Raw genomic sequence first — 27,664 nt, 5'->3', positions numbered from 1 at the left:
TTTAGGTTTGCATAAGAAGGACCAGATCGATGCTTCACTCTGCACAATAGGGGCCACAGTAGATGAGGTTATTGCAAGGCAGGGCATCGATGGAGCTTTGCGCTCTTATGAGGAAATCCTCCAGGCATTCGATTCGTACTTCAGTGTTTGAAAAAATTTGATCATTGAGCGAGCAAAATTTAATAAGAGGAGGCAAAAACTGGGTGAAAGTCAAATGGTTCAGTCAGAATCTGTGTTGACTTGACTCAATTAAACAAGTCTGTAGAACACAAGGTCTAAAACTTTTCTGAAACACTGAAGGCTCACAACAGGCTTCAACACTGGAGCAAAACTGGGTGAATTCATGGATTCATTTATTAATGACCTGTGCAGACTCGTGGAGAATTGTAACTGTGGGATCCTCAAAGATTAATTAATATATGATCATATAGTGATCCTAGGTGAAATCCTATCATAACTTCTGGCAATGATGGGGGGATATTTAACACTCACAAAGTCAGTACAAGTAGCACAACAGACTGAGCCTAGGAAGCAAAACAGAGCAATTGTTCATGGAGAAAGTGATGTCCCTAGGAATCAAATGAATGAATGAATCAAATATCAAATGACGCCATTCAATATGTCAGACAAAAAAGAAAAAGCACCATGGCGAAAAAGCCTGCAAAATTGGGAAAAACGTGTGCTAACCACCATCTTGAGATGTTCTTGGTGTGGCAGAGAACCCCTATACAAGCGGAAAGAATGCCCAGCAGGGGAAGCTGTGTGAGGTTAGGATATTTTAAAATAGTCTGCAGATCCAAAGTTCCTACAACTCATAGGAAGAAAGAGGAAATAACAACAAAACCAAATAAAATCCAAGAAGTGGGAGAGTCACAGAACCTACTTAGGAGAAGTTAACAAAACAGGAAATAGTTATTAAGATACTATATTAGAAGCTTATGGACACTTCACAGAATTTAAGGTAAATACTGGTTTTTCAGTATTATCTGATGAAGCAAAATGGCTTAATATCACATTACAGCCATCCTCCGTTCAGTTGCTAGGTCCAGGAGGAACTACACGAATAGTAATAGGCCAACACTTGCCAAGATTAAGATACAAGGATAAAGAAATTGTGGAACACCTGTATGTGATAAAGAATTAGGAGTCATCATTACTGAGCAGAATAGAATGCTTGCTGCTGAAGCTCATTTACAATGTTGATGAAATTGCTGACAAGCATCTAGTGAGATATTCAGGAATAAATTACCATCCCTATTTTCAGGTTTAGGAAAGATGAAAACAGATGCTGAGCCTATATGTCTCTTCACAGCAAGAAAAGTCCCTCAGCCATTCTTAGGCAAAGTCAAGAGCCAGAGTGAATACATGTCATAACCTCTCCAGTAACCATACCAACGGAGTGGTGTTCCAGGATGGGCACAGTACCAAAGTCTAATGGTTCAATCAGAACCTGTGATGACTTGACTCAATTAAACAAGTCAGTAGAACACAAGGTCTACCCGATGGCATCAGTGGGTGAAAGTCTCACCAATTTAGCAAGAAGAACCCTCTTCACAAAATTACATGTTATTAGTGGCTTTTGGAGTTGTTGCTGGCCAAACAATCCAGATTGTTAGCCACTTTCTTTACTCTGTTTGGGCATTATTATTTTACAGGTTACCATTTGGAATTCTGTCTGCACCCGAGATATTCCAAAGAATGATGTCTCTGACCCTGGAAGGCATGAAAGGAATAATATGCCATATGAACGACATTCTTGTACATTGTTCATGAAGGGAAGGACATGAATTTCAAGTGACAGCAGTCTTCAAAGCCCTACAAGAAGCAGGTTTCACATGAAACGACAAATGTGAATTTGCAAAGCCTATGATAAGATTGTCCAAGCTTCGGGAATTACGGAGGACCCACAGAAATCAGGGTCATTGGGGAGTTTCCACAGGCAAAACCATTACAGAATTACAAAGATTCCTTGGGATGGACAAGTTCCTGCCAAACTAGGCAGAAATCAATGAACCGTTACAATAGCTGTTGAGATAAGGTCAACAGTGGTGCTGGAATGTGGACCAGCAAAGTACTTTTTGACAAGGTCAAAAATCTCCTAATTTCACCAGAAATTCTTGTGCACTAAGACTCAGAGCTGCCAACAATTGGAGCAGTAGATGCATCATCCACAGATTTGGATGCAGTTTCTTTCAAATTCAAAAAGATGGACAAAAAAATACCAGTTTATTATGCCTTAAGTTTTTTATGGAAATGGAGAAAAGGTATGTAACCATTGAGAAAGAAACATTAACAGGCACATGGGCTTGCGAGAAGTTCTCTGATTAGGTCATGGGATTAAGGTTTAAAATTGAAACCGACCACAAACCTTTGGTTACTCTTCTTAACCCAAAGGAATTTGCAAAAATGTCACATAGAATTCAAAATTTATTGCTGAGATATGATTCATTTACTGAGTATGTTCTAGGGAAGTACCAGATGACAACATATGCATTGTTATGAGTACTAGTGGAAGGAGTTAAACTGGAAGATTTAAATTTTTTTGAGGAAGTAAAAGTATATACTTCACTCAATACCAAAAATTTACCAGCCACTGAGAAGAGATTACAAAAAACTAAGCAAGCAAAGACAGGAGGATGATGAGTGCATCACGATATAAGAGTATTGCCAGATTAGATGGCTGGATTATCCTCCCAAAAACTCAATACTTCAAACCGAGAAAATATCTCACGATCATCGATGATTTCTCATTTTTTAAAAATGAACTATATCCCTAAGAATTCAACTAGACATTCTTCAGAAAATCCATCAAGGTTACTTGGGAACAGCGAAATGCTGAGCAAGAGCCCAGCAGTCAGTCTGGTAGCTAGGCATCAATCACTCCATTGAAGTGTTAGTTACATAATGCTTGATGTGGGCAGTGAATAACCAACAGCAGAGTGAACCACTGACACTCTCCACTTCTCCTTCAAAGCCATGGCAGCACCTGGGAATGAAGTTCAAAGGCAAAATTTTCATCTTGGTCATTGATTACTAGTCCAGATGGTTTGAAGTAAGCAGATTGAGTAGTACCATGGTGGAGGCAGTCATCACATCAGTAAGATGAATCATTGCGACACATGGCATCCCGGACATTGTGGTGTCAGACAACGGTCATCAGTTTGCTAATGAACTGTTCTACAACTTTGCGCAGGAATATGGTTTCATGTGTGTGACTAGTATCCTCAGTCAAACAGATAAGCAGAAAGAGGAATTCAAATAACCAAGAAATTGATGAAAAAGATCGAATATATTAACTTAGCCCTTGTTAACTATAGAACCTCACTGCTAAAAACTGGTTCTCGCCAGAAGGACCGTTGATGGGAAGATGGTTGTGAACATAATTTGCAGCTCTACAACAAACACGACAACATAACATTACCTCAGATGATTATGAGAGAGTTAGGAAGCATCAGGAACAACAAAGGGACAGTCAAGCTCATAATTTCAACTTCAGGCACAGAGCACGAGACTTGAAAGTGCTATAGCCCAGGGAGAGAGTGTGGATACAAGATCAACAGAAATAAGTAATTGTAATAGATAGAGCTCCACAGCCAAGATCTTATAGAATTGATACAAACCAGGGAAATATCAGAGGGAACTGAAGAGCCTTGATATCATTAGGCAGGAAACCACTGGAAACTTGGACATACTATTTAGATCTGGACGGAGACAAGGTACCAGAAACAAGTAGAAACTCTGCAACCACCCAGGTGAAAGACACTCCTATTGAACAACAAAAGTGTGCAGTTCATCCTCAGTCTTGAAATGAAATCAGAACCAAATCAGGGAGATTGGTCAAGGCACCACAGAGACTAATGCTGTGAAGTCTGAGACTTTGTGGAGGGGAGATGTAGGTGTATGTAAATAGTTGGGATAAAGGCTTGGAGGGGAGATGTAGAGTAAAGGGTTAACTTCAGGAGCATCTGGTGCTGCTGTAACTACGATGCAATGGCATCTAACTAACATTTGATGGGAAGCAGAAGTGCAATCTCGTGTAGAGCACTGAGATGTATACAGCTCTGTAAATAAACAAGGATGGTTTTTATGAATAACAGTCTCTGGGAGTATTCTTAGAGTAACAGGCAAACACTAAAGAAACCCCACATAGATTCTGAACTCAAGGTGAAACAGAGGCTTTAAAAATATCCCCATCCTCAATGATGCCCAGCACATCAGTGCAAAAGAGAAGGCTGAAGCATTGGCAAGCATCTTCAGACAGATGTGCTGAGTGGATAATTCATCCCAGCCTCCTCTCAAGGTTGGCAGCATCAGAGATGCTAGTCTTCAGTGAATTCGATTCACTCCATGTAATATCACAAAACAACTAAAGGCATTGGATATTGCAAAGGCTATGGGCTCTGACAAAATTCTGGTAGCAAAATTGAAAGCTTGTGCTACTGAACTAACTGTGCCCCAAATCAATCTGTTCCAGTACAGCTACAACACTGGAATCTACCCATAATGTGGAAAATTGCCCAGATATGCTCTGTCCACAAATAGCAGAAGAAATCCAGCTTGGCCAATTACTGCCCCATCAGTACACTCTCAATTATCAGCAAAGTGATGGAAGGTGTCATCGATAATTCTATCAAGCAGCACTTACTCAGCAATAATCTGCTCACTGACGCGCAGTTTGGGTTCCACCAGGGCCATTCAGCTCCTGACCTCATTACAGTCTTGGACCAAGCATTTACAAAAGAGCTGAACTCCCGAGGTGAGGTGAGAGTGACTGCCCTTGACATCAAGGCAGCATTTGACCAAGTGTGGCATTAAGGAGCCCCAGCAAAATTGAAGTCAATGGGAATCAGGGGGGAAACTCTCCAATGGTTGGAGCCATACCTAGCACAAGGGATGATGATTGGATTTTTGGAGGTCAATCAAGTCAGTCCCAGGACATTACTGCAGGAGTTCCTCAGGGTAGTGTTCTAGGCCTAACCATCTTCAGCTGCTTCATCAATGATCATCCCTCCATAATAAGGTCAGAAGTGGGGATCTTCATTAACGATTGCACCAATATTCAGCACCATTCACGACTCCAGACACTGAAGCACCAAGACCTGGACAACATTCAGGTTTGGGCTGACAAGTGGCAAGTCATATTCACACTCCACAAGTGTCAGGCAAATCAGGCATATCTTCAATATGAGAGGACCTAATCATCACCACTTGATGTTCAACGGCAATAACATCCTGAATCCCCCACTATCAAAACCCTGGGGTTCCTATTGACCAGAAACTGAACTGGACATACTGTGGCTACAAGAACAGGTCAAGGTTGGGAATTCTGCAGCAAGCAACTCACATCCTGACTCTCCAAAGCCTGTCCACCATCTACAAGGCACAAGTCAGGAGTGTGATGGAATACTCTCCAACTTACTTGGGTGAGTGCAGCTCCAACAACACTCAAAAAGCTTTACACCATGCAGGGCATAGCAGCCTGCTAAACTGGTATCCCATCCACTAACTTAGACATTCACTCCGTCCACTGCCAGTGCACAGTACTGCAGTGTGTACCATCTACAAGATTCACTGTAGCAACTCACTAAGGCTCCTTCGACAACACCTTCCAAACCAAGAACCTCTACCACTTAGAATGAAAAGGGCTGCAGTTACATGGGAACATCACCACCTGCAAGTTTCCCTCCAAGCCACATGCCATCCTGGCTCAGAACCATATCACCATTCCTTCGCTATTGCTAGGTCAAAATCCTGGAACTCCCTCCCTAACAGCACTGTATCTACACCACATGCATCCCAGCGGTTCAAGAAGTTGGCTCATTATCATTTTTTCAAGGGCAATAAGGGGTGGACAACTGTAGGCCTAGGTGGTGATATCCATATCTTGTGAAAGAATAAAAGTATATTCAGAAGAGAAACAGATAAATGCTTGAAGGGAAAAAGCTTAGTGGGTTATGGGGAAAGTACAGTGTAATGGAATCAACTGGCTGTCTCTTTCAAACAGCCAGCACAAGCACAATGAGCTGAATGGTCTCCTCCTATATCGGTTGGTGAAGGTATATTTTCTCCAGTTGATAGTGTTAGATTAAGCATCAAACTGAGTATGAATCAGCTCTGCCTGACTTTCCAGTCACACTGGTTTTCATCAACATTAAAAAACACACTCTAACGTGTCCTACAGTTTTATCCTTGAAAATGGTCTATAAATAAAGTTGAAAAATATAATGGGTAGGTGGTACCGACTACAGAGAAAATGATTCTCGCATAGAATTCAAATGGCAATGATCCATGAATTATCCGAATCCTTTGCTAAGATAATTTTCACTCCCACCCACTACACTGCATATAATAATTTTCTGCCAGCGCTATCGATGAACAAAGGGAAACTAAACCTTTCTGGTTAATGAATAAGATGGTAGGAATCTTTCTTTTTCAGCATGTTACTCTGCACTTCTCTTTGTTTTTAATTACAGATGCAGCAGGTAATGATACACTGTGTCAAATAAAGTTAGTGCAGCTTTCTTGACCCTAAATTTTGCTCCATATGATTACCATTCTTTCGTCCAGTTTTTGTGCTTCCTTCGACATTGGCCCATTGTGTGACATGATCTAAATAAATTACTTTACGCCTTCCCCAATGATGGGTAAATACATGGAACTGAACCACAACAATCAGAAGGTCATAGACTCTATTTCTGATCTTTATTGAGTTAGCTGAATGAGTCGAACAAACTTGAGATGGAGTCAAGAAGCAGTGGCCAGTGATATTTTTGGTTATTCTTTTTGGTGATTAAGATGATGAAGATGCACCTCCTGAAACCACTTAAGATATGTTTCCCTCTGCCTTCTGCCCAGAAATGTAGAAGTAAAAGAGGTGGACACCAACATTGTTGGGTCTTATCCCCATTATATTTGTCCCGGGGTATCCATGGTTTCCTTCTTTGTGTAGGGATGGATTGCTTGCTCTTCAAGCAGCCACAAAGTTAAATCTCATTAAAATGAGACAGACCCCCTCTCCTCCCCCACAACGTCCTCTCTCTACATGGGGTGGATGTCCTTTTGGAAGCAGTACAAAAGGGACTAGGTCTTATATCCATCAACTGGAGAATTACAGGCAAGCATAAGCCATGTCCAGCAGAGCATGACTGGTGCGCAGGTGTAAGGGCTGAAGGAAAATTGCAGCCCTCGATTCTGAAACCGCATAGGAATTTCCTTGGTTTCTATCTGTTAGTCCAGTTAATGACATGTATATTTGAAAACTACCATTTATGCCCTTTCCTTGGAGTTCCACCAGGCTCCAACTTGAGTTACAACAGGACTCTGGCATGAAGATCCCCAATGCAGTTTCTGAGTTCATATGTTTTGATGGTGTGAGGAAAGACGAGAAGACAGGTCGGAACAAACATGTGAGCTGGGGAAATGTGGTTGGCTAACACTCCTGGATCAATGAAGGAATAGTCTTACTGAGTCCCTTGGTTCTGATCATTGCCAAGCAACCATCCTTAAAAAAAAGTGTTATGGGTAGAGATAGGATTGCTTCCATCTGTGAATCCTTCCACTAGAGACAGCAACAATGCTCATGTTATGGATACAATACATTCTCAATCAGAGATCATCACACATTCTTTAACTATGTTTGGAACTTGTTGATCAGTTACTCAGCAGTCTGCATTAGCATTTCAGTTATCTCCACAGATTGAAATTTGTTTGCACCATCAGTAACTTTGGTCACCAGAACAAGGGATTTGAATCTATTGGTTCAACAGAGTACTGACCAACCAGTGTCACAAACACCCCACTTCATATAAAACAAAGACTTGATCAGGAGTGGTTTATCATCAGACGCATTCAATGCTCACTATTAAATCAGCAGATTAAAATGTTGTATCCTGAAGGAAGCAGCCACATGATAAATCTGAATTCACCAAAACTCCTTCAGTCTTCATACCTAGAGCGGGTGGGATTTCATTTCCTGGATTGGAACCCAGACATTGCGATGGCTTCTGGGTCCTGGCCTCTCATCAACGTGTATGTGCACAATGCAAATGTGCCGCTATTTTGATTTGCAAAGCACCTAATCGGCCCAGAGCAGTGGGTTTGGTGCAGAAAGGAGATGGGACCAAGCCAGAAGCAGGTCTGATTGAAAGGACAAGAGGCTGCCGTTCATCCAGAAAATAAATGCACAACTTGAGCAAAGGGCAGTGGGCAGGTAGGGCCCTACAAATAGGCAGTCGGTCCATAAACTTCCCAAAAAGGTCAGGTTAACATTAGGAATGTGAACCTAGTCAGTTGTAACGGTGACAAAAGCTTCCATTTATATGACACCTTTAATGTAGAAAAACCTCCTAAACAGAGACATGAAGAAAATTAAACACAAAGCCAAAGGAGAGATAAGGGAGGGTGGCCAAAAGAAAGGTTGACATTTTACTCAAAAAAAAATGCTGGAAAAACTCAGCAGGTTTGACAGCATCTGTGAAGAGAGAAAAACAAAATTAATGTTTCGAGTCCGTATGACCCTTCTTCTGAGCTCTGAAGAAGGGTCATACGGACTCAAAACGTTAACTTTGTTTTCTCTCTCCACAGATGCTGTCAGACCTGCTCAGTTTTTCCAGCATTTTCAGTTTTTGTTTCAGATTTCCAGCATCCGCAGTATTTTGTTTTTATTGACATTTTAAATATTAGCCTTGCTGTGTATCCAGCTTCTTTATGCAAACTCACCAATCACACATACATAATTGGTAAACAATAATTAGGCTCTACTTATTTGAAGACTGGAACTAATATATATATATCTATATACATACACACACACACACATATATTTATATATATATATATACACATATATATATAAGGAGAGCTCAACAAACAGGGATTCTACTCTAGGGATTCAACACACACAATAATCACCACCAAAATGAGCAGCAACACAGCCTTCTGGTCACATGCTGCTTTACACCCTGGTTCTGCATTGACATGTATACATATTCTCTTATAGTGATATTGCAACAAGCCTGTCCTTTCTTCTTATAAATGTTAACAGACTTGCTTGCATGTTACCAGAATTTTCTGTTTTAATTTTGGTCTCTATTGAATCCAGTCTCTCCAGTGTGCCTTGGTAATTTGACGTTGATAACAATTCTGCATCATTGCTGCTACTAAAACTGTGAGGGCCCTCTCACAGTCTTCTCTCTCCAATGCTGCCTTTGGTCTCTGTCTCTGTCTCTGTCTCAGCATTTTAAATCACTTTGTACTATGTCACCACCTCCTCCATATTGTGGTTACCATGGCGCTTGAACCCGACCCATGAAAAGAAAATCCGGATATGTCCTCTGAATGAGCTGACAAGCTTCTTAATGGTGCAAAAGATAAGGCTGAAGCATTCGCAACAATCTTCAGCCAAAAGTCCCAAGTGGATGATCCATCCCAGTCTCCTCCAGAGGTCCCCAGCATCACAGATGCTAGTCTTCAGCCAATTTGATTCACTCCACGTGATATCAAGAAATGGCTGAAGGCACTGGATGCTACAAAGGCTATGGGCCCTGACAATAATCTGGCAATAGTACTGAAGACTTGTGCTCCAGAACTTGCTGTGCCCCTAGCCAAGTTGTTCCAGTACAGCTACAACACTGCAAACTACCTAACTATGTGGAAAATTGCCCAGGTATGTCCTGCACACAAAAAGCAGAATAAATCCAACCCGACCAATTACTGCCCCATCAGTCTACTCTCGGTCATCAGTAAAGTGATGGAAGGGGTCATCAACAGTGCGATCAAGCGGCACTTGTTTAGCAATAACCTGCTCACTGACGCTTAGTTTGTATTCGGCCAGGGCCACTCAGCTCCTGACCTCATTACAGCCTTGGTTCAAACATGGACAAAAGAGCTGAAATCTGGAGGTGAGGTGAGAGTGACTGCCATTGACAACAAGGCTGCACTTGACCAAGCATGGCGTCAAGGAGCCCTAGCAAAACTAGAGTCAATGAGAATCAGGGGAAAACTCTCCGCTGGTTGGAGTCATACCTAGCACAAAGGAAGATGGCTGTGGTTGTTGGAGGTCAGTCATCTTAGCTCCAGAGCATCACTGCAGGAGTTCCTCTTGGTAGTCTTCTAGGACCAACCATCTTCAACTGCTTCATCAATGATCTTCCTTCCAACATAAGGTCAGAAGTGGGGATGTGTACTGATGATTGCACAATGTTCAGCACCATTCGCGACTCCTCAGATACAGAAGCAGTCCATGCCCAAATGCAACATGACCTGGACAACATTCAGGCCTGTCTGGCAAATAGCAAGTAACATTTGTGCCGCACAAGTGCCGGGCAATGACCATCTCCAACAAAAGAGAATCTAACCATTGCCCCTTGACATTCAATAGCATTACTATTGCTGAATCTCCCACTATCAATATCCTGGGGGTTACCATTGACCAGAAACTGACCTGCCATATAAATGCTGTGGCTACAAGAGCAGGTCAGGGACTAGGAATCCTGCAGTGAGTAACTCACCTCTTGACTCCCCAAAGCCTATCCACAATCCACAAGGCACAAGTCAGCAGTGTGATGGAATACTCCCCATTTGCCTAGATGAGTGCAGCTCCAACAACACTAAAGAAGCTTGACACCATCCAGGACAAAGCAGCTCACTTGATTGGCACCCCATCCACAAACATTCACTCCCTCCACACAATAGCTGCAGAGTGTACCATCTACAAGATGCACTTCAGAAACTCACCAAGGCTCCTTACAGCCTTCTGAACTCATGACCAATACCATCGAGCAGTACAAGGGCAGCAGATACAAGGGAACACCACCACCTGGAAATTCCCTTCAAAGCCACTCACCATTCTGACTTGGAAATATATCACCGTTCCTTCATTGTCGCTGGGTCAAAATCCTGGAACTCCCTCCCTAACAGCACTGTGGGTGTACCTACACCACATGGACCGCAGCGGTTCAAGAAGGCAGCTCACCACCATCCTCTCAAGGGCAAATAGGAATGGGCAATAAATGCTGGCCTAGCCAGCGATGCCCACATCCCTTGAATGAATAGAAATTCAAGTGGGTTGCCTGTTCTGGCTGTGTCGGTGCCTTCCAAAGTCTGAATATGTCACTCTCTGGAAACTGGCACTTTGACCGGGGAATGTGCTGAAGCAACCACCAGTCCTGAAACCTGCCCTCTCAAAGAAACCAAAATCCCAGTGTGCCTCAGGATTGTTTCCCCAATAATTCGCATCAGTTGATACATGTGCCCTCCATGTTAGCAGCAGTCATTTGACTACAGTATTGGAGAACTGTCAGTGCCCATGAAACCAGTACCGAGCAACAATCAATGTCTTCAAGAATGGAGGAGGAGAAGGGAGAAAGACATTTGGACAGAGACAAAAGAATCAAATTTGTACATTATTATCTGGCTACAGAGTTCATTTGTTAAACAAGAAATTAAAGAATTCCATTTACTTAGTGCCCTTCATGACCCCAGGGCATTCCAAAGTGCTTTAGAGCCAATTAAGTATTTTTGAAGTCTAGTCACTGTTGTTCAATAGGAAATGCAGCAACCAATTTGCGCACAGTAAGATCACACAAATGGCAATGCAATAACTCTGGTAACAATCTCAACAATAAATCCCCCAAAACAGGCAAGGAAATAGCTGAATACTAAACTTGGGAGGTTTTGTGATGTTATAAATCATACCTTGACATTCTCAACACATTGAAAACAATAGTCCCTAGCATTTTCTTTTTGGCACATTCATACATTTGATGATCACATTCCTAGGGCATAATAGAAAGCACTTTATAACAGAAAAATCAATTTCCTCTGTGATGTGTGATTCACAGCTGAATGTGTACAATACCTTTGAGTTCAAACCCTGTCACATAATGCATACATAAGATTAAGAGAGGGATCAAACGGAGGAGCTGCAGCATATTCTAGCATTGCAGCGAAGTGGCAATTAATGTTTTTGGAATAGAGGTCACTTGTGATCTCAGTCACCTGTTGGTGTCAAACAACAGAAATGTTACCATCAATATACCTTGCCATCCCACTGATACTCATTATATATCACCTCACTACTTTTCTCTTACCCACAATATAAGCTTGCCAGCGTCAATAACGTTCATAACTTCATTACAAGTCCCTGCAATCTGCAGAAGGCCTTGTGAACACTTGCACATTAAGTTTAACAAGCAACTTTCCACATTTAACTTTCTCATGCAAATTCCAGGAATTAAGAACTTGAACAAGCAGCAGAGGTACAGATGTTGTCAACAGTGTTTTACACTTCCAAGTTCAGGTGTTTCAGTTATACACTATCTCACTGCAAGAAACAAAACACCAATTTGTAGAATGTGGGATTACTGCTTTTTCGCACAAAAACAAGTTTCAAGGTTTATGTTCAGAAATTTACAGGTTGAAGAGAAGGGGGAAACTGCCAAAACAGTTGCTGGATTTGGACTGAGGTAAAATCTTAAATATAGATTTAAAGTGATTGGCAAAAGAGTCAATGTGAGATGAAAAGAATTTTATCTATGCTGCAATTTATGCTGATCTGTAATGCACTGCCTAAATTATGGTGGTGGAAGCATATTCAATAATAACTTTCAAAAAGAGAATTGGATAATGCTAAAATGGTAGAACATTTCAGGACTGTGGGAAAAGAGCATGGAGCTGGGCTAATTGGAAAGCTCTTTCAAAGAGTTCGTATAAGTACGATGGACTGAATGCCCTCCTGTGCAGTAATATTCTATGATTTTTTTTTGTTATGCTTATCAGGGAGAATCCCGCTGCTGGGGAATGAAGCGCTCTCCATATGTTGTACCCAAGGTATGACTTAACAAGCAAATACAAGAATTGTCAGGTATAGTAAACGTGACTCCTCTCTACCCTCAGAATAACACCACTCATCATTTATCCTTAAAGCCTGTTTGAGTGAGATTGGTGCTTAGTGCTGAATAGTGCACAGTTTCGTACATGTAGCCAGGCGAACCATGACTCAGGTTGACTATCCGAACTTGTCACAACTTGGACAGCTGAAAATATGGCTTTGAATCCTAGTCTGAGTGAAATAACAGCTTAGAAGTCCACTGCACTCCATGGTCTCCCAAGTGAAACATTCACAACATATTTTTCCTCAGGAAGTAACATTCTCACAGTGCCGACTTTAAATATTGAATGCAGGTCTGGGCTCTAGTTCCTTGTCCACCAATTACCAATCAGAACTTGGGACCTTTGGAAAGAGGCGGCATTTCCCTTAAAGTGATTTCTGTTCCAATAGGATCTGAATCCAGTTCTTGATATTAAAGGAGAGAATTCATGGTGAATGCCAGAAAAATTTAATAGTATTCCTTATCATTTTGATACTTTCACTCAAACAGATACTGGTCAAATGAAGCACACTTGCAGAATCCCAAGTAACATGAACTCGATGTTAAAATATTCTGGTTAGATGTCTTCTAGATTGAAGCACTGATTTTCACATTTTCTGATGGGCCACTCACTTAATTCCAGATTCACACTTCATCAACACAAGGTCTGACTCAAGTAACAGCATTTTGCATCTTTTAAATCAAAGCGATCAGCAATGATCACTGCAGGTGTACCTGACTGAATTGTGCATGAAGTTATCGATCAATCCTTCTCAATGTTACTGGAGAATTGCTTGAAAGCTGAGGACAAGGACTGCTACATGGCCAGTCTGTTTAAACTGTAGACAATGTAAAATTCAAGAGATCAACAAAGATCTCGCAGGTTCATTGAAGCTGTTTTTGAAGCTTATGAAATGTACATCAAGTTATAGTTTTTTGTTTTTATATTTTTCCATTTCAATACACAGCTGAAGGATTAACATGTTGCCGTCAGCTCATCTATTCAATTCAACTAACTGCTCTTTCGTTATTCACCTGCTGTCACTGATGCTGTTTCTTCAATAAAATGTTGCTGTCAAGCAATACAGAGAAATTGCCTTTTTTAATAGCGATCAAAGGACTAACCTAAATGAATGTAATAACAGACTTGTCAAAATGTCAGCTGTACAGTATATTGCCTGCTCTCCTTTAAAAAGAAACAAAATAAAGCAAGTGTATCTCTGGTTACCACACTCCTGCATGCCTTGAGGTCTCTGGATGCTTTGTTTTGCATTTATCTCTGAGGACCCTCTCCAGCTACTGTTTCTTAACATTTCTTTCCTACTCAAGGGCTCTTCCTAAATTTTAACTCCATCCCTCTCTCGGTGTTCTCCTTGATTGTTTACTATCCACTCCCTCACTCAGAATTTCCCTCCCAAACCAGGTGATTTTATTTTGAACTTGGATAAGAACGTACACGGAATCCTGAATACAAAAAATGCAAAACACAATTATAAAACTGTTCTGCTGGTGTGGGACACCAACTCACCAGAACAGGATAAAAATAACGCATCAACCAGGCCCATCCACCCTACTGAAGCAAGTAAAATGTTTACATTTTTAAATTTAAGGAACACATTCAGAAGGAACACTGATAATATCCATTTAAATATCGTGCAGCTTGGTAAGAATAGTGTTTTTTATTCATTCTTGGGATATGGTTTCAAATAGTCGCTTGGTAGTACAGAAGTTGAGTATTACTGAAAAAGGAGACATGCTGTCAAAGCTTTAGTCTTGCACACATCAGGACAGATGCAAAAATGCCAAATTTCAAAGGGAGCAACAATTTATACTACATGAGAAAAGGGTGTAGATTGATTGGCAAGTCAACTCTGACTGCTTGCTAGATTCATACACAAGGATTGTCCTCTGCAGGCAAAAGAAATGTGTCCAGGCATTAAACCTTTTTTAAATTAAACAGAAGTGTGGGGGACAATGGTTCCCGTGTGCATTCACCATAGCAGTGCCTCAACCAATTTGGCATCCTTGTGTCTGTCCTGATGAGCGCAAGAGAAAATGTTTCGACGATATGGTCATCGTTAGCAAGACCCCAATTTATTTCCTAACTACCCTTGAGAAGGTGGCAGTGAACTATCTTCTTAAACCGCATCAGTCCATGAGCTGAAGGCAATCTCATAGTGTTGTTAGGCAGAGAGTATCAGGAGTATCACTCAGCAATAATGAAGAAATCCTAGTGTATGTTCAAGTCACAACTTAACCCCATTCAGTTTATAAATGCTGCACCCTCAATTTAACAGTGTCCAAAATGACAGGATTCTCCATCATTAAACAGCATTTAATTAGCGCTGGAGAGAACTGCAGAAGCTTACCTCCAAGTACTGCAGATGACAGGACATGTGTTCCGTATTTTCGGATGATGGTGTCAATCACCTGCTGGGTTGAGGGCCTTCTTCCAAGCAAGCGAATACTTCTCTGGAATTCTGGCATTAGTGGGATAGGGTTCCGGATTAAGTCCCTCCTTTCGACTGCAGTATTTCTCACCTTCCAACGTGCAAATTCTCTGCAATGACAACATCAGAATCATCAAAACAAATAATGTGCATAAAGACAGAGTGATGAAAACTGAAAATGTGGAAGGTCTAAATAGTCCACTTCAAGCACATGTTTTTGGCCAGACGATTCGGGTGAAATCTAAATTATGCTTCTTTCCCTTTCCCCCTAACCCACACCCCCAAACCCATCACCACCTCCTAATGTTGAAGGTTGCTGTATCCTGTCTTTCTGGTTCCAACTCACATATCATGGATAGAATCCTGCGCCCTCCCCATGCTGAGCTTGGTGGCAGGGGCCATTTAATCAAGCAGAACATTGCCAGGTGGGGACTCCACCACCTTCTCACCTCTACCTCGATTAAGTCTGTGACAGGAACGCCCTGGACTGCCTTCCCAGCCCACTCCCAACTGAGATCCTTAAATGAACAATTAATTCCACTTAATTGCCTCATCCCACCACCACTACTATTAACCCAGCAGTGTGCGGGGGGCTCACCATAAGGGGAGCACGACAATCAAACCTGTTCAGTGTTGCTGACAGGCTCCTGGGGCTGGGGGCATTTGGTGCCTGATTGAGGGACCTGGCATCAGAAAAGGGGGGCCCTCTGAGAGCCATCCCTTTGTACCCCCTCCTCCGTGGCTTGTCTTCTGCCATCATTCACATGTGTCTTGGGATCCAGTGACAATCCTTGGCCTTGGCTGGGTGTCATGCCAGTAGCAGCATCACCTCCATGCAGTTCAATAGAGATGTTGGCTTCTGATTGGCTTGCAGCTCTGGGTGAGTGGGACTTCCACTCCCAGGTTCCATGATCCTAGGGGAAGACTTGTTGCTTGCCTGTCAATTGCCTGAGTCAAACAGGATGCAGTGAACCTTCTCCAAAAGAGTGACTCAAGGCTCTCAGTGGCTCTCTAGCCAGTGGCTGAGGCCTCCCACCCCTTCCACAAGATTCAGCACAACTCTTTTGCATCCTCTACCACATGGTACCCGTGGTTAAGCCCGTGGTCAAATGCAGTGTTTTGGATAGGCCCTATGATCTGTGGACTGTTGCCGTGGTTCTTGGTTACAGGTGTGCATGACATATCTTCCCATAGACAGACTGTAGTCGTGCTCTGGTACCTGCTTTAATCTAGTTTATTAACACTACATCTAAACAGGTTACACAGTAGGTAACATTGCTCCTGAGCACAATCCTCTTGAGAGAGAGTCTGGCACATGATGACTGATGTCTATGATAAATCTTCATTGTACATCACTCATTTTCAGATTCATTCTATTAACTCATTATAGTGTATGCAGTTCACCCCTTCTACTCTGTGATCTTCAATCCATATTGATGGCCTGCCTGGCTTTAGGGTTTGAGTGGAATGTGCAGTTATCTTTCTTTTTTCTGTTTCTTACAGCAGCTGTGTTACGCACAGGGAGAGAGGCAAACTGAACTCATTTATTTTTCTCGTCATCTTGTAAGCAGAGGTGTTTTAATTTTTTGAAATAGGCTGTAGCATGTTTCCCCAAATCCTCTGTATATGAGGTAAATTTTAAAGTGACTCACAGCAAGCTCTCTTTAGGGTTAAATCAGAAGTATTGTTTATTCTGTTATGATCCCAGCTGATGTTAATACTGAACAAGTCAGTTCCCAGAGTGAAACCTGGCTTGATCGACCCTAACTTTTTTTTTAGAAACTGAACAAATTCACAGGAGTCTGCTGATGAACTTTTAACACACAGAATAAACCATTTATTAAACAAGGACAATGAACTATATTACACCAGATAAAAAGGTTGGAAAGATCTCAATACAATCACAAGAAAGTGATTCAAATATTCATTACTCCTTCACCCCAGCTATCTCTTTAGAGATGCAAACAAATTTGGAAAGATTAAACAAGTTACTATACCCATCATATACTCGTAAACTCAGGGTAAGTATGCAGTACATGTGAACAAACTTGTGAACTGTGGACAGACACACCACGCTCCAAAGTAAATGACTGATGCGACCAAAGCAGATTCTATGGGTTTCTCAACAACTCACCCAGAAGCTTGTCATACTGTAAGCCAACTGATCTCAGTGAAACTTTAACTTAATCACGAGGGTTTCCAATCTCCATATTTGAATAATCTTCCACATGTTGTTCTCACTCAGAAGGCTTCAAGCAGGATTCACCTTCATGGTTTCAATCTCCCCTTCTGAGATTCCTTTCTCCTGGATCTCTGCGTATACTCAAGCTTCACCTTCCAAGCAGACTTTCAGATCTTTGGCTGTCTCAAGCAGAACACCACTGCTCAGAGGCCTGCAGTAAGGAGTCACCAACCATCAGCTGCCTCCTTGGATCTTCTGGGATTTTCTCAAGCCCACTTTGCTTCAAGTCTGCTCCCAACAGCTCTCTCTCTTTAATTTGGAGCCTTTTTCTCTGCTCTTATCATTTATCTAGACAAAATGGGATCTGTCTCTGAACCCAGCTTTTGTCTCTACCCGGGGCTTCTTCTTGAGACCTCTTTCTGTCCACCTCCCTGGTTTGGGACCTTTTTCTTGGTTTGGAACCATCTCCCTGACCCCTCCCCCTCTCCTGGTCCTTGGGACACCTTCTCTGAAATGAGGTTTCTCTTCAGTTTCTCTTGATCTGCAGTTTCACGCTGTTTCACTTTTCTTCGGTGAAGGCGTGCAGGGATGGCCCCCGGCCTAAACATGTAAAAGAAATGAACTGCGCATCGGCACCGGGCTGAAGACGTGAAAGACACTAATTGCGTATGTGCGGCCCTTTCTTAGCTGCCGCATGCGCAGAAGTCCCGAGGTCCACTGGGAACTGTAGTTCCCAAACCCAATTCAGGTAAGTTTTTTGTTTCTCTTGAGTTTTATCACAATTCATACATTCAAACTGGAGCATGTTCATCACAACTACATCATACACACATACAAGCACACAATAAGGAAATAGGAAAGAGAAGAATTTTACAACTAAGAATAAAAAGTAGAGATAAAACAATGGATGGAAATACATTTAAAAATAATGGAAATAGGTGGGAAAAGAAAAAGAAAAATCTATATAAATTATTGGAAAAAACAAAAAGGAGGGGGAAAAATCAGAAAGGGGGTGGGGATGGAGGAGAGAGTTCGTGATCTAAAATTGTTGAACTCAATATTCAGTCCGAAAGGCTGTAAAGTGCCGATTCGGAAGATGAGGTGCTGTTCCTCCAGTTTACGTTGAGCTTCATTGGAACAATGCAGCAGGCCAAGGACGGACATGTGGGCATGAGAGCAGGGTGGAGTGTTGAAATGGCAACCGACAGGGAGGTCTGGGTAATGCTTGCGGACAGTACGCACACAGAACAGACCTGGGTAATAGCGATCATCATATAAATTTGGTTTAAAATAATTATGGAAAGGGATAAGAAAAATACAAAGTGAAAATACCAAACTAGAAGAGACCCAAATTCAGGGATTTGAGCAGGAATCTAGCACAGCTAGACTGCAAACAAAGACTGGGCTAGAAAACAATAAATTAGGCAAGTCTTCAAGGTGGATGTCATTTGCATATTCCCATAAGTAGGAAAGATGGGACATCTAAGGCATAAACTCCCCGAGTGACAAAGGAAATAGAGGTTAAACTAAGACAGAGGCAAAAAAAAAGGTTTAAGCCAAAAGTGAGGCACAAAATACGATGGAAAACTGGCCAGGACACACCGAATGCAGAGGGAAATTCATAAAAGGGCAAAGATGCTGTGTGGGAAAATATTAATTGGTACCATACAAGGAATATAAAAACCCTTTGTAAACACATAAAAAAATAAAAGTATAGTTAAAGGTATGGGGTGGGGGGGGGGGTCAATTAGGGACAAAAAAAAAGGAAATCTTCTTGTATAGGCAGAATGCATGACTAAGGTTCTGAGTGAGTACTTTGCATCTGCCTTCACAAAGGTAGAGGATTAAATTAATGCTGTAGTTGAGCAGGGGGTTGGGGAGAGGGAAGAAATATCGATGAGGAAAAAAAAAACATAGATAGGAAGGAGATCTCAAATATGTTGACAACACTCAAAGTTAATAAGTTACCTGGCCCCAGATCGGATGCATCCTAGGTTGCTGAAGGATGCTGGTGGAAACTAGAGGTGGAATGAGGGGATTTTCTTTACTCAGAGGTTGTGAAGGTCTTGACAGTCATTAAAGTATAATAATTATCATAATATTATTGTGATTTATTGTAAAAGTAGATTAATAGTGGGGTTTGGATAGTTTGTGTGTGTGTGTGTGTGTGTGTGTGTGGGTGGGGGGGGCGCGGAATTTAATTGAATTGGAGACAGCTGTTCTGGAGACTTTGACTCATCAAAGAAGTTAGGTTTGAAATGCTAAATAGGTAAACATGGCCGAAGTTTTATAATGTGAAGTGAGGAGAATTACATTTTTAGATAATTCAGGGTAGTCTGAATTTCAAAGAGACGGTAGGATGTTATACCTTGTCAGAGAAGTTAGGCCAAACAGTGTGTTTATTTTTCCTGAAGATTACTGATAGTGTTAACACCATGAAAAGATTTATATTATGAGAAAGGTAAAGTTCCAAAGATGTATGGGAACAATGGAATTTGCACTAAAAGGGAAGAACATGTATAAAAGAGAAGAGGCTATGTGTCAGAGAGGAAGGGATTGTAAAATCTACCAAAAGCGTGAAAAGCCTCCAGCAGTTGAGCATTAAGCTGCTGTCTACAAAATCCAAAGCTGGGAAAAGCCATTTTGAACTTTACTGTCTAGGGTAGTGTAGTGATTTGCCTGGATCTGTTTAAGATCTATTTGTTTTTTTACTGTTGCCTTAACAGGGGTGTAACTGGCAGCTAGATTAATTAGGGGCTTTAGGAGTTATTATACTAATAATTTGTAGACTTATGTAATGTGCTTGAAATCTTTTCTTTTGTTAATAAATGTTTAATTTAGTTTTGTAAAACATCTCGAATCTTGATGGACTTATTGCTACTGAATTCAGGGCACACATCTTGAAATAAAATACAAATTGCAAAATCATTGTGACCGCGTGATCAAATTTCCCTTGTGGATTTGATCTGCCTGGCGCACATCATCTGCTGGGTCATAACATTGACATGATACCTGAAAGGGTGATGGAATTAGGTCCATAGGAACTTTCAACAGGCAATTGGGAGGGCTTTTGAAGAAGAGAAATTTGCAAGGTTATTGCAAAAAAATGCTGGGTGATGGGACTGAATTGGACAGTTCTTTCAAAGACTGAATGGTCTCCTCCTGTAAGATTCAATCAATCCATGATTCTTTGATCAATACTTCATACCAAAAAAGCACTTCCATTATCATGACAAATGAACCTGACACCATCTCTTTCCACCATCTAGCAAATTCATACTGCTGTCTCAGTCCAAAATACAAGCTACCACACAGCAGAATCAGTAGGCTGGAAGGAAATTTTAGCTGATGTAAAGATGGAAAAAAAGAAAATGCCTTGAAGGGGGAGGGGGGGGGGGGGAAGAATCAAAATGTCATAAATTGCTCAAAAGGTAATTAGTTTGATGCTATGCTGCAGTATCCAGAAAGGCGGCAAGTTTAACTCCTGGTGTTGTTCTAATGGATCTCCTCTAGAATAACCCAAATGCCCATGAGCTCAGCTGAGGGATCAGCCAGACATTTCCACAGCTCACACGTTGCTATCCAGTTGCACCCTTGTGCTGAGTGGAGCTCAGATGAGATAGGGTCCAGCTTCAGATATGATGCCCCCCATCAAACAGCTTACCAATGCTCAGTGTCTAACTTAATAGCCATATGGTCAGTGCTGAGGAATTGGCAGTGGTGTGGCCTATATCTTAGTACAAGCCTCATACCTCCCCTCAGTCGGACTCATAAAGAGGTTCTGAGTCTTGTATGGTTGAACATTAAGTGTTTATTGATACCACACAACTATGTACATATATACAGGGTATAACCAAAGCCATGAGCTAACTCCATGCTTGCTTCTACAGAGGTCTCTATCCAGTCCTCAACTTTCTCTAGTCTCATGTTAAGTGTCTCTTTAAATCATATTGTGGGTGATACAGTTTCCCAGTCCCATATTAAACCTTGCTCTGCCAGATACCCTTATACCACATCCTTCACTGTCGCTGGCTGAAATAATATATTTGACCAAATTAGTAAGCAATAGGTGCACAATAATGTAATTAATGACAGGTAGTTGTCACATTGCCAATTTTATAAACGCAATAAAAATGTGATTCAGGAAGAAGAGGTTGGCTTATTCGAATTATTAGAATGCTGCCCTTTAACCTCTGGGGCATGCCACCTTATTTGTGGACATTCATTTTTATATAAAAATAGTTTATAATTTACAGTAATTAGTTTCATGTTCATTTGTGAATGAGGGTGAGTGTGCGTGAGAGAGAAGGAGAGTTTCTGAGGGTGGGGGCGAGGTCAACACAAACAATTAAGATTCTTTTTTGTCATATTTAATGATGTACAGCTGTGCGGCAGTTGTGTGCATGAAATTCCTTAATGGGAACTTGGAACTTAACATTCCCCAGTCAGGATGGGAGACTTCTATCCATACATGGACTCAGAGCAAGGCTCTCATATTACAGGTGACAATGCAGAGTGTAGGCATCATTAAACATATGCCCATTGAGAAATTAAAAACAAATGCCACAGTGCTTTAATAATAGCCAATGCTGAACTTCACACAAATATCCCCAGCTGCACATTATCATGAGCAGTGCTTTCAGTGATATCTTGGAATGAGATTACCAATTTACTTTCAAATTGCTGCATTTGTTTTACACTCTACATTGAAGAACATAAGAACATTCGACTTAGGGCAGGACTAGGCCATTAGGCCCCTCGAACCCGCTTCACCATTCAATATCATGGTTGATCTAATCTTGGCCTCAACTCCACTTTCCTGCCTGATCCCCATAGCCCTTACCTCCCCTGTAGTTCAAAAATCTATCTGAGCCTTAAATATATTCAACAGTGGAGCATCCACAACCCTCTGAGGTAGAGAATTGCAAAGATTCACAGCCCTCTGAATGAAGAGTTTTCTCTTAATCACAATCTCAAATGTGAGATGCCTTATTATGAAAATATGCCCCCCTCCCCCACCCCACCACCACACCCCCCACATCCCCTGCAACACCAACCAGCTCTAGATTTTCTGACAAGGGAAACATCCTCTCAACATCTACCCTATCAACTCCCTCAGAATCTTATATGTTTCAACCAAATCAACTGTAATTCGTTTAAATTCCAATGAGCATAGGCCCAACCTGCTCATCCTTTGCTCATAGCACAATGCCTTCATCATAGGATCAACCTAGCGAACCTTTTCTAAACTGCCTCATGCAGATATATCCCTTAGTAAGGAAACCAAAATTGAATGGAATACTCTAGATGTCACCTCATCAATGCTCTGTACGGTTGTAGCAAGGCACACCAACTTCTATACTTCATTCCCCTTGCAAGAAAGGCCAACACTCCATTTGCCTTCTTAATTACTTATTATACCTGAGTGTTAACATTTTGTGTTACAGATCTCTGTACTCTGCAATCCTATTCTATTTAAATAACATTTTGCTTTTCAATTTTTCCTACCAAAGTGGATAACCTCACATTTTCAATACATTATACTCCATCTGCCAATTTTTTTGCACACTCACTTAACCTATCTACATCTCTTTTCAGGCTTCTTGCGTCCTCCTCACAGCTTGCTTTCTCACCTATCTTTGTATCGTCAGCAAATGTGGCGACAATGCACTCAGCTTGAGTCATTAAAATACACTTGAAGCTGAGAGAAACTGAAATGGAGGCTTGATTTCATTTTGGACTCTTACTGCCAACGTAAAGAACACATTTCATTTCACTGGCAGACATGGCTCAGTTGGTGGCACTCCTGCTTCTGAGGCAGGTGGCTGTGTTTCAAATCCTACTCCATGATGGGAGCCCAAAAATCAAGGCTTATTACACTCCAATGCAGTACTGAGGAAATGCTGCACTAGTGAAAGTAAAAGATCACCTACCAATATTTTGAAGAAGAGCAGGGAAGTTATCCTGGACAACATCATCCGTCAATCAACATCATAAAAACATCTGGTTATTATCACATTGCCATTTGTGGGAACTTTCTGTACACAAATTGGCTTCTGCATTTCCAACATTACAACAGTGACTACACTTCAGAAATACTTCACTGGCAGTGAAGCACATTGGGGCATTCTGAGGTTGTGGAAGGTGCTATATAAATGCAAGTCTTTTTTTCTGGCATGGACGTATTTACACCCATGTCCCAATTTAGAAGAACTACAGTTGATTTGGTTGAAACATATAAGATTCTGAGGGAGTTGATAGGCTAGATGTTGAGAGGATGTGGGGGGTGTGGTGGGGGGCATAGTTTCATAATAAGGCATCACCCATTTAAAATTGTGATTAAGAGAAAACTCTTTCTAAGAGGGCTGTGAATCTTTGCAATTCTCTACCCCAGAGGGTGTAAATGGTGAAGGAACAGTGCCTGGGATGTTTGAGCCAGCCAAAAGTCCATTGACTTTGGCAGCACCGGTAAATCGTCCCTGGCGGGAAGACTGGAAGATCCCACCAAGTATGTTAGCTAATGGTGCTTTCAGGATGAATTAGAAAAATAAGTTTAAAACTATCCATGAAAATCCTACAAAATATCACATTGCATGTCTTCATTCTGCTCTGATATAAATGGGGAATGCAATATGTACCCCAAATTATCCATTCACCCCACTCAATTACAGCACAGCAGTTATGTTACTGGACTAGTAATATGGAGGACATGAGTTCAAATCCCATCAAGGCAGCTGGGAGATTTAAATTCAGTTAATTAAATAAATCTGGAGTAAAAAGCTAATCAAAGTAATGGTGAGAAGGAAACCAATGGATTGTTGGAAAAATCAAACTGGTTCACTAATATTGTTTTGGGAAGGAAATCTGCTGTCCTCCATAACATTGCTCAGTGTTGGTCCTATCTCAGCTCATCTGCTGCTGAAACCCTCATCCATGCCTTTGTTACCTCTAGACTCGAATATTCCAATGTACTCCTGACTGGTCTCCCAAATACCACCCTCTGTAAAATTGAGGACATCCAAAACTCTGCTGCCTTTGTCTTAACTTGTAGTAAGTCCCATTCTCCTATCATCCCTGTGCTCACTGACCTACAGCAGCATCTTGATTTTAAAATTCTCATCCTTGCTTTCAAATCCCTCAACGGCCTCATCCCTCCATATGTTTATAACCTCCTACAGCCCCCACAACCCTCTGAGATATCCGCATTCCTCTAATTCTGGTCTCTTGAGCATTCCCAACTTTAATTGCTCCACCATTGGTGGCAGTGCCTTCAGTTAACTAGACCCTAAGCTCTGGAATTCCCTCCTTTTAGCACTCAGCCTCTCTACTGCAACTTCCTCCATTAAAACACTTCTTAATACTTATCTCTTTGACCAAACATCTGGCCTAATATCTCCTCATGTGCCTCATGGTCTTACTTTATCTTGTAATGCTCCTGCGAAGCAACTTGGGACATTTCATTTTGTCCTTCTTGTTGCTGTCCATACCCAGTCCAGTGACTCCAACCCCACAGCAATGTAGTTGGCTCTGAGCTACCCACTGAAATGGCCTGACAAGTCACTCAACTGTCATCAACACCTTCTGTTGGGATGGACTATAAATGTTGGCTTTGCCAGTGTTGCCCACACCCCATGCATGCATAATAAAAAGAGAAATTGACTCTATCCCAATGCCAATGTGTGTTAAAGCTCTTTTTTCTGAGTAAAGTTAATCTTCAGGTTGCAGTAATCTTTGCTTTGTACATTGATTTTTAGCAAGAACCTCAAAAGCAATGTGAAAAATTACATTGGCCCCATTTGACCTGTTGTAATTACTTCATCCCAGGCTCTTTTTAAGGACAATTACATTTATTATCATTAAGCACTGAAACACTATCTTTGCTTCTCGATCAGCCCCAGTGCAACCCTTGGTTCATTTGAAGTTTATGAAAGTGACCTATACATTGACTGCAAGATTATTGTAAATGGATGTTTCAGCTTTTATTCAAATTACTTCTTTATATTGGAGATGAAACAATTCAAATAAAGGAGTAATTTTAACTAACTCACCTAACAGCAATAGAGCAGGTTAGTTTCACTCTCTACCATTTTACATCCCACCCAATTTTTAAAAATGTAAACATTATGTTCCTATTGGATGAGTTAGGCTAAATTTACACCACAACTGCCCTCCACAGCCCCCACCCCTAATTCTGTTAGCTATTTGCCAGCTTTACAGTCATATTCTGCTTAACAACATCTCAAATGCAAGCTGAAGTGAAGCTATGTTCAGAAGTGATATTTATGTCTGCTTTCGTACATGTTGGGAGCCTGGTTGCTTTGGTAGTCCCTGATAGTAAGGGTTAACCCTGTTGTTTTTGTGTTAATCTGTTTTTGTTTCAAGCAGATACCATCACAAAAATCTCTAGCATTATGTTGCAAGGAGATGTGAGGCTACCTCCAGGAGGCAGTGTTACACTGTTTAGTATTTGCAACCACAGTGGCATAATGACAGTACAGTTTTATTTCAAGTTGAACAGATCTTACACTCTTGTTAATTCTCTGGCTTACATTTTTCACACCCACCCAGCAATACTGGAGCACAAAATCAGCAATATAAAATGTGTCCACTGGCTGCACATCACACTCTTGATGTACTATTTTTAGGCAGTAGTTCAAGTGGCCCCTGAAGTAACGGTGCTACGTAAAAAGGCCAAAAGCCAATAAGTGGACTCTCTCTCTCTTTATTCTCCTCTCATATTGGTTGTGTATAATGTTCTTGTGCAACTTAAGACTTGAATAACTTTGGACATATAAATGATAGAAGCAAACAGTAATTGGCATATGAAAACTTAATTCATAAAGTTTTCTTTTTATTCTCAATGTTGTGTTTACATTTATTTATTTTATTTAATGATGCTGAAATGGGAAATGGAGACAGTAGAAGCAAAAGGAGGCAGCTGGAAAATCGGTTTGAACCATGTCTTATGAGGAAAGGTTGGACAGGTTCGGCTTGTATCCATTGGAGTTTAGAAGAGTAAGAGGCAACTTTATTGAAACCTTTAAGATCCTGAAGGGACTTGACAGGGTGGATGTGGAGAGGATGTTTCCTCTTGTGGGAGAATCTAGAACTAGGGATCACTATTTAAAAACAAGGGATAGCTCATCTAAGGCAGAGATGGGGAGAAGTTTTTTTCTCTCACAGGGTAAGAATCTTTGGAACTCCCTTCCTCAAAAGACAGTGGAAACAGAGTCTTTGAATATTTTTTAAGGAAGAAGTTGATAGATTCTTGATAAGCAAGGGGGTGAAAGGTTATCAGGGGTAGGCAGGAGGTTACAATCATATCAGCCATTATCATATTAAATGGCAGAGTAGGCTCAAGGGGCCAAATGGCCTACTCCTCCTTCAAATTCATATGTTCATATCATGAGGCTGTTTTTTTTATTCTTTTCATGGGATTTGGGCATCACTGGCAAGGCCAACACTTATTGCCCATCCCTAATTGCCCTTGAACTGAATGGCTTGCTTGGCTATTTCAGAGAGCACATTGCAGTGGGTCTGGAGTCACATGTAGGCCAGGCCAGGTAAGGACAGCAGATTTCCATCTTGAAAGGGCATTAGTGAACCAATGGGTTTTTACGACAATCAATGGTAGTTTCAGGGTCACCATGCTGAGAATAAATTTCAAGTTCAGATTTTTATAAATGAATGGAATTTAAGTTCCACCAACTGCCCTGGTGGGATTTGTATCAATGTCCCCAGAGCATTAGCATGAGCCTCTGGATTACTATTTCAGTGACATTACCACTATGCTACCACCTCCCCTTGAAGCCTAGAAATTTGCACAGTGTTAGATTAAAATTTTATGAATGATGCTCTCATATATTATTTATAGTTTGCTTCTGTTATGTGCACATCCAAAGTCAAAGTTGCAAAAGTATTTTATAAACATCCTGTATTCTACATGTGTTTATGCATGTATATTTCATGTATGTAAAAATGTATATATCTAGATATACACATACATGTATATATACACACATTCTCTCCCTTCCAATTTTCTGATTGACTGTGACAAAAATAAGTTTGATAGGATTATAAAGCACTGCAAGGATTTAATTCACAGAAAATGAGGAAGCTGTAGTGTGGGATTCAATTAATATCAATGACATGGAAGAAATGTA

The 27,664-nt window shown here is 41.1% G+C and overlaps 1 protein-coding gene across 4 annotated transcripts in view; it reads right to left on the bottom strand.

The window, feature by feature from the left end:
• Positions 1 to 27,664, bottom strand: part of brinp1 (bone morphogenetic protein/retinoic acid inducible neural-specific 1) — a 347,418-nt gene that overhangs the window by 100,998 nt on the left and 218,756 nt on the right. For all 4 annotated transcript variants that reach the window (XM_041192927.1, XM_041192928.1, XM_041192929.1 and 1 more), the window contains one exon: positions 15,239 to 15,429. In XM_041192927.1, the coding sequence (XP_041048861.1) occupies positions 15,239 to 15,429 (191 nt within the window). The remainder of the gene's footprint in view (positions 1 to 15,238; positions 15,430 to 27,664) is intronic.

Source organism: Carcharodon carcharias, chromosome 8, assembly GCF_017639515.1.
Source record: "Carcharodon carcharias isolate sCarCar2 chromosome 8, sCarCar2.pri, whole genome shotgun sequence".
NCBI lineage: Eukaryota > Metazoa > Chordata > Chondrichthyes > Lamniformes > Lamnidae > Carcharodon > Carcharodon carcharias.
The sequence above is the reverse complement of the archived record's forward strand: the minus strand, read 5'-3'. Positions and strand labels throughout refer to the sequence as shown.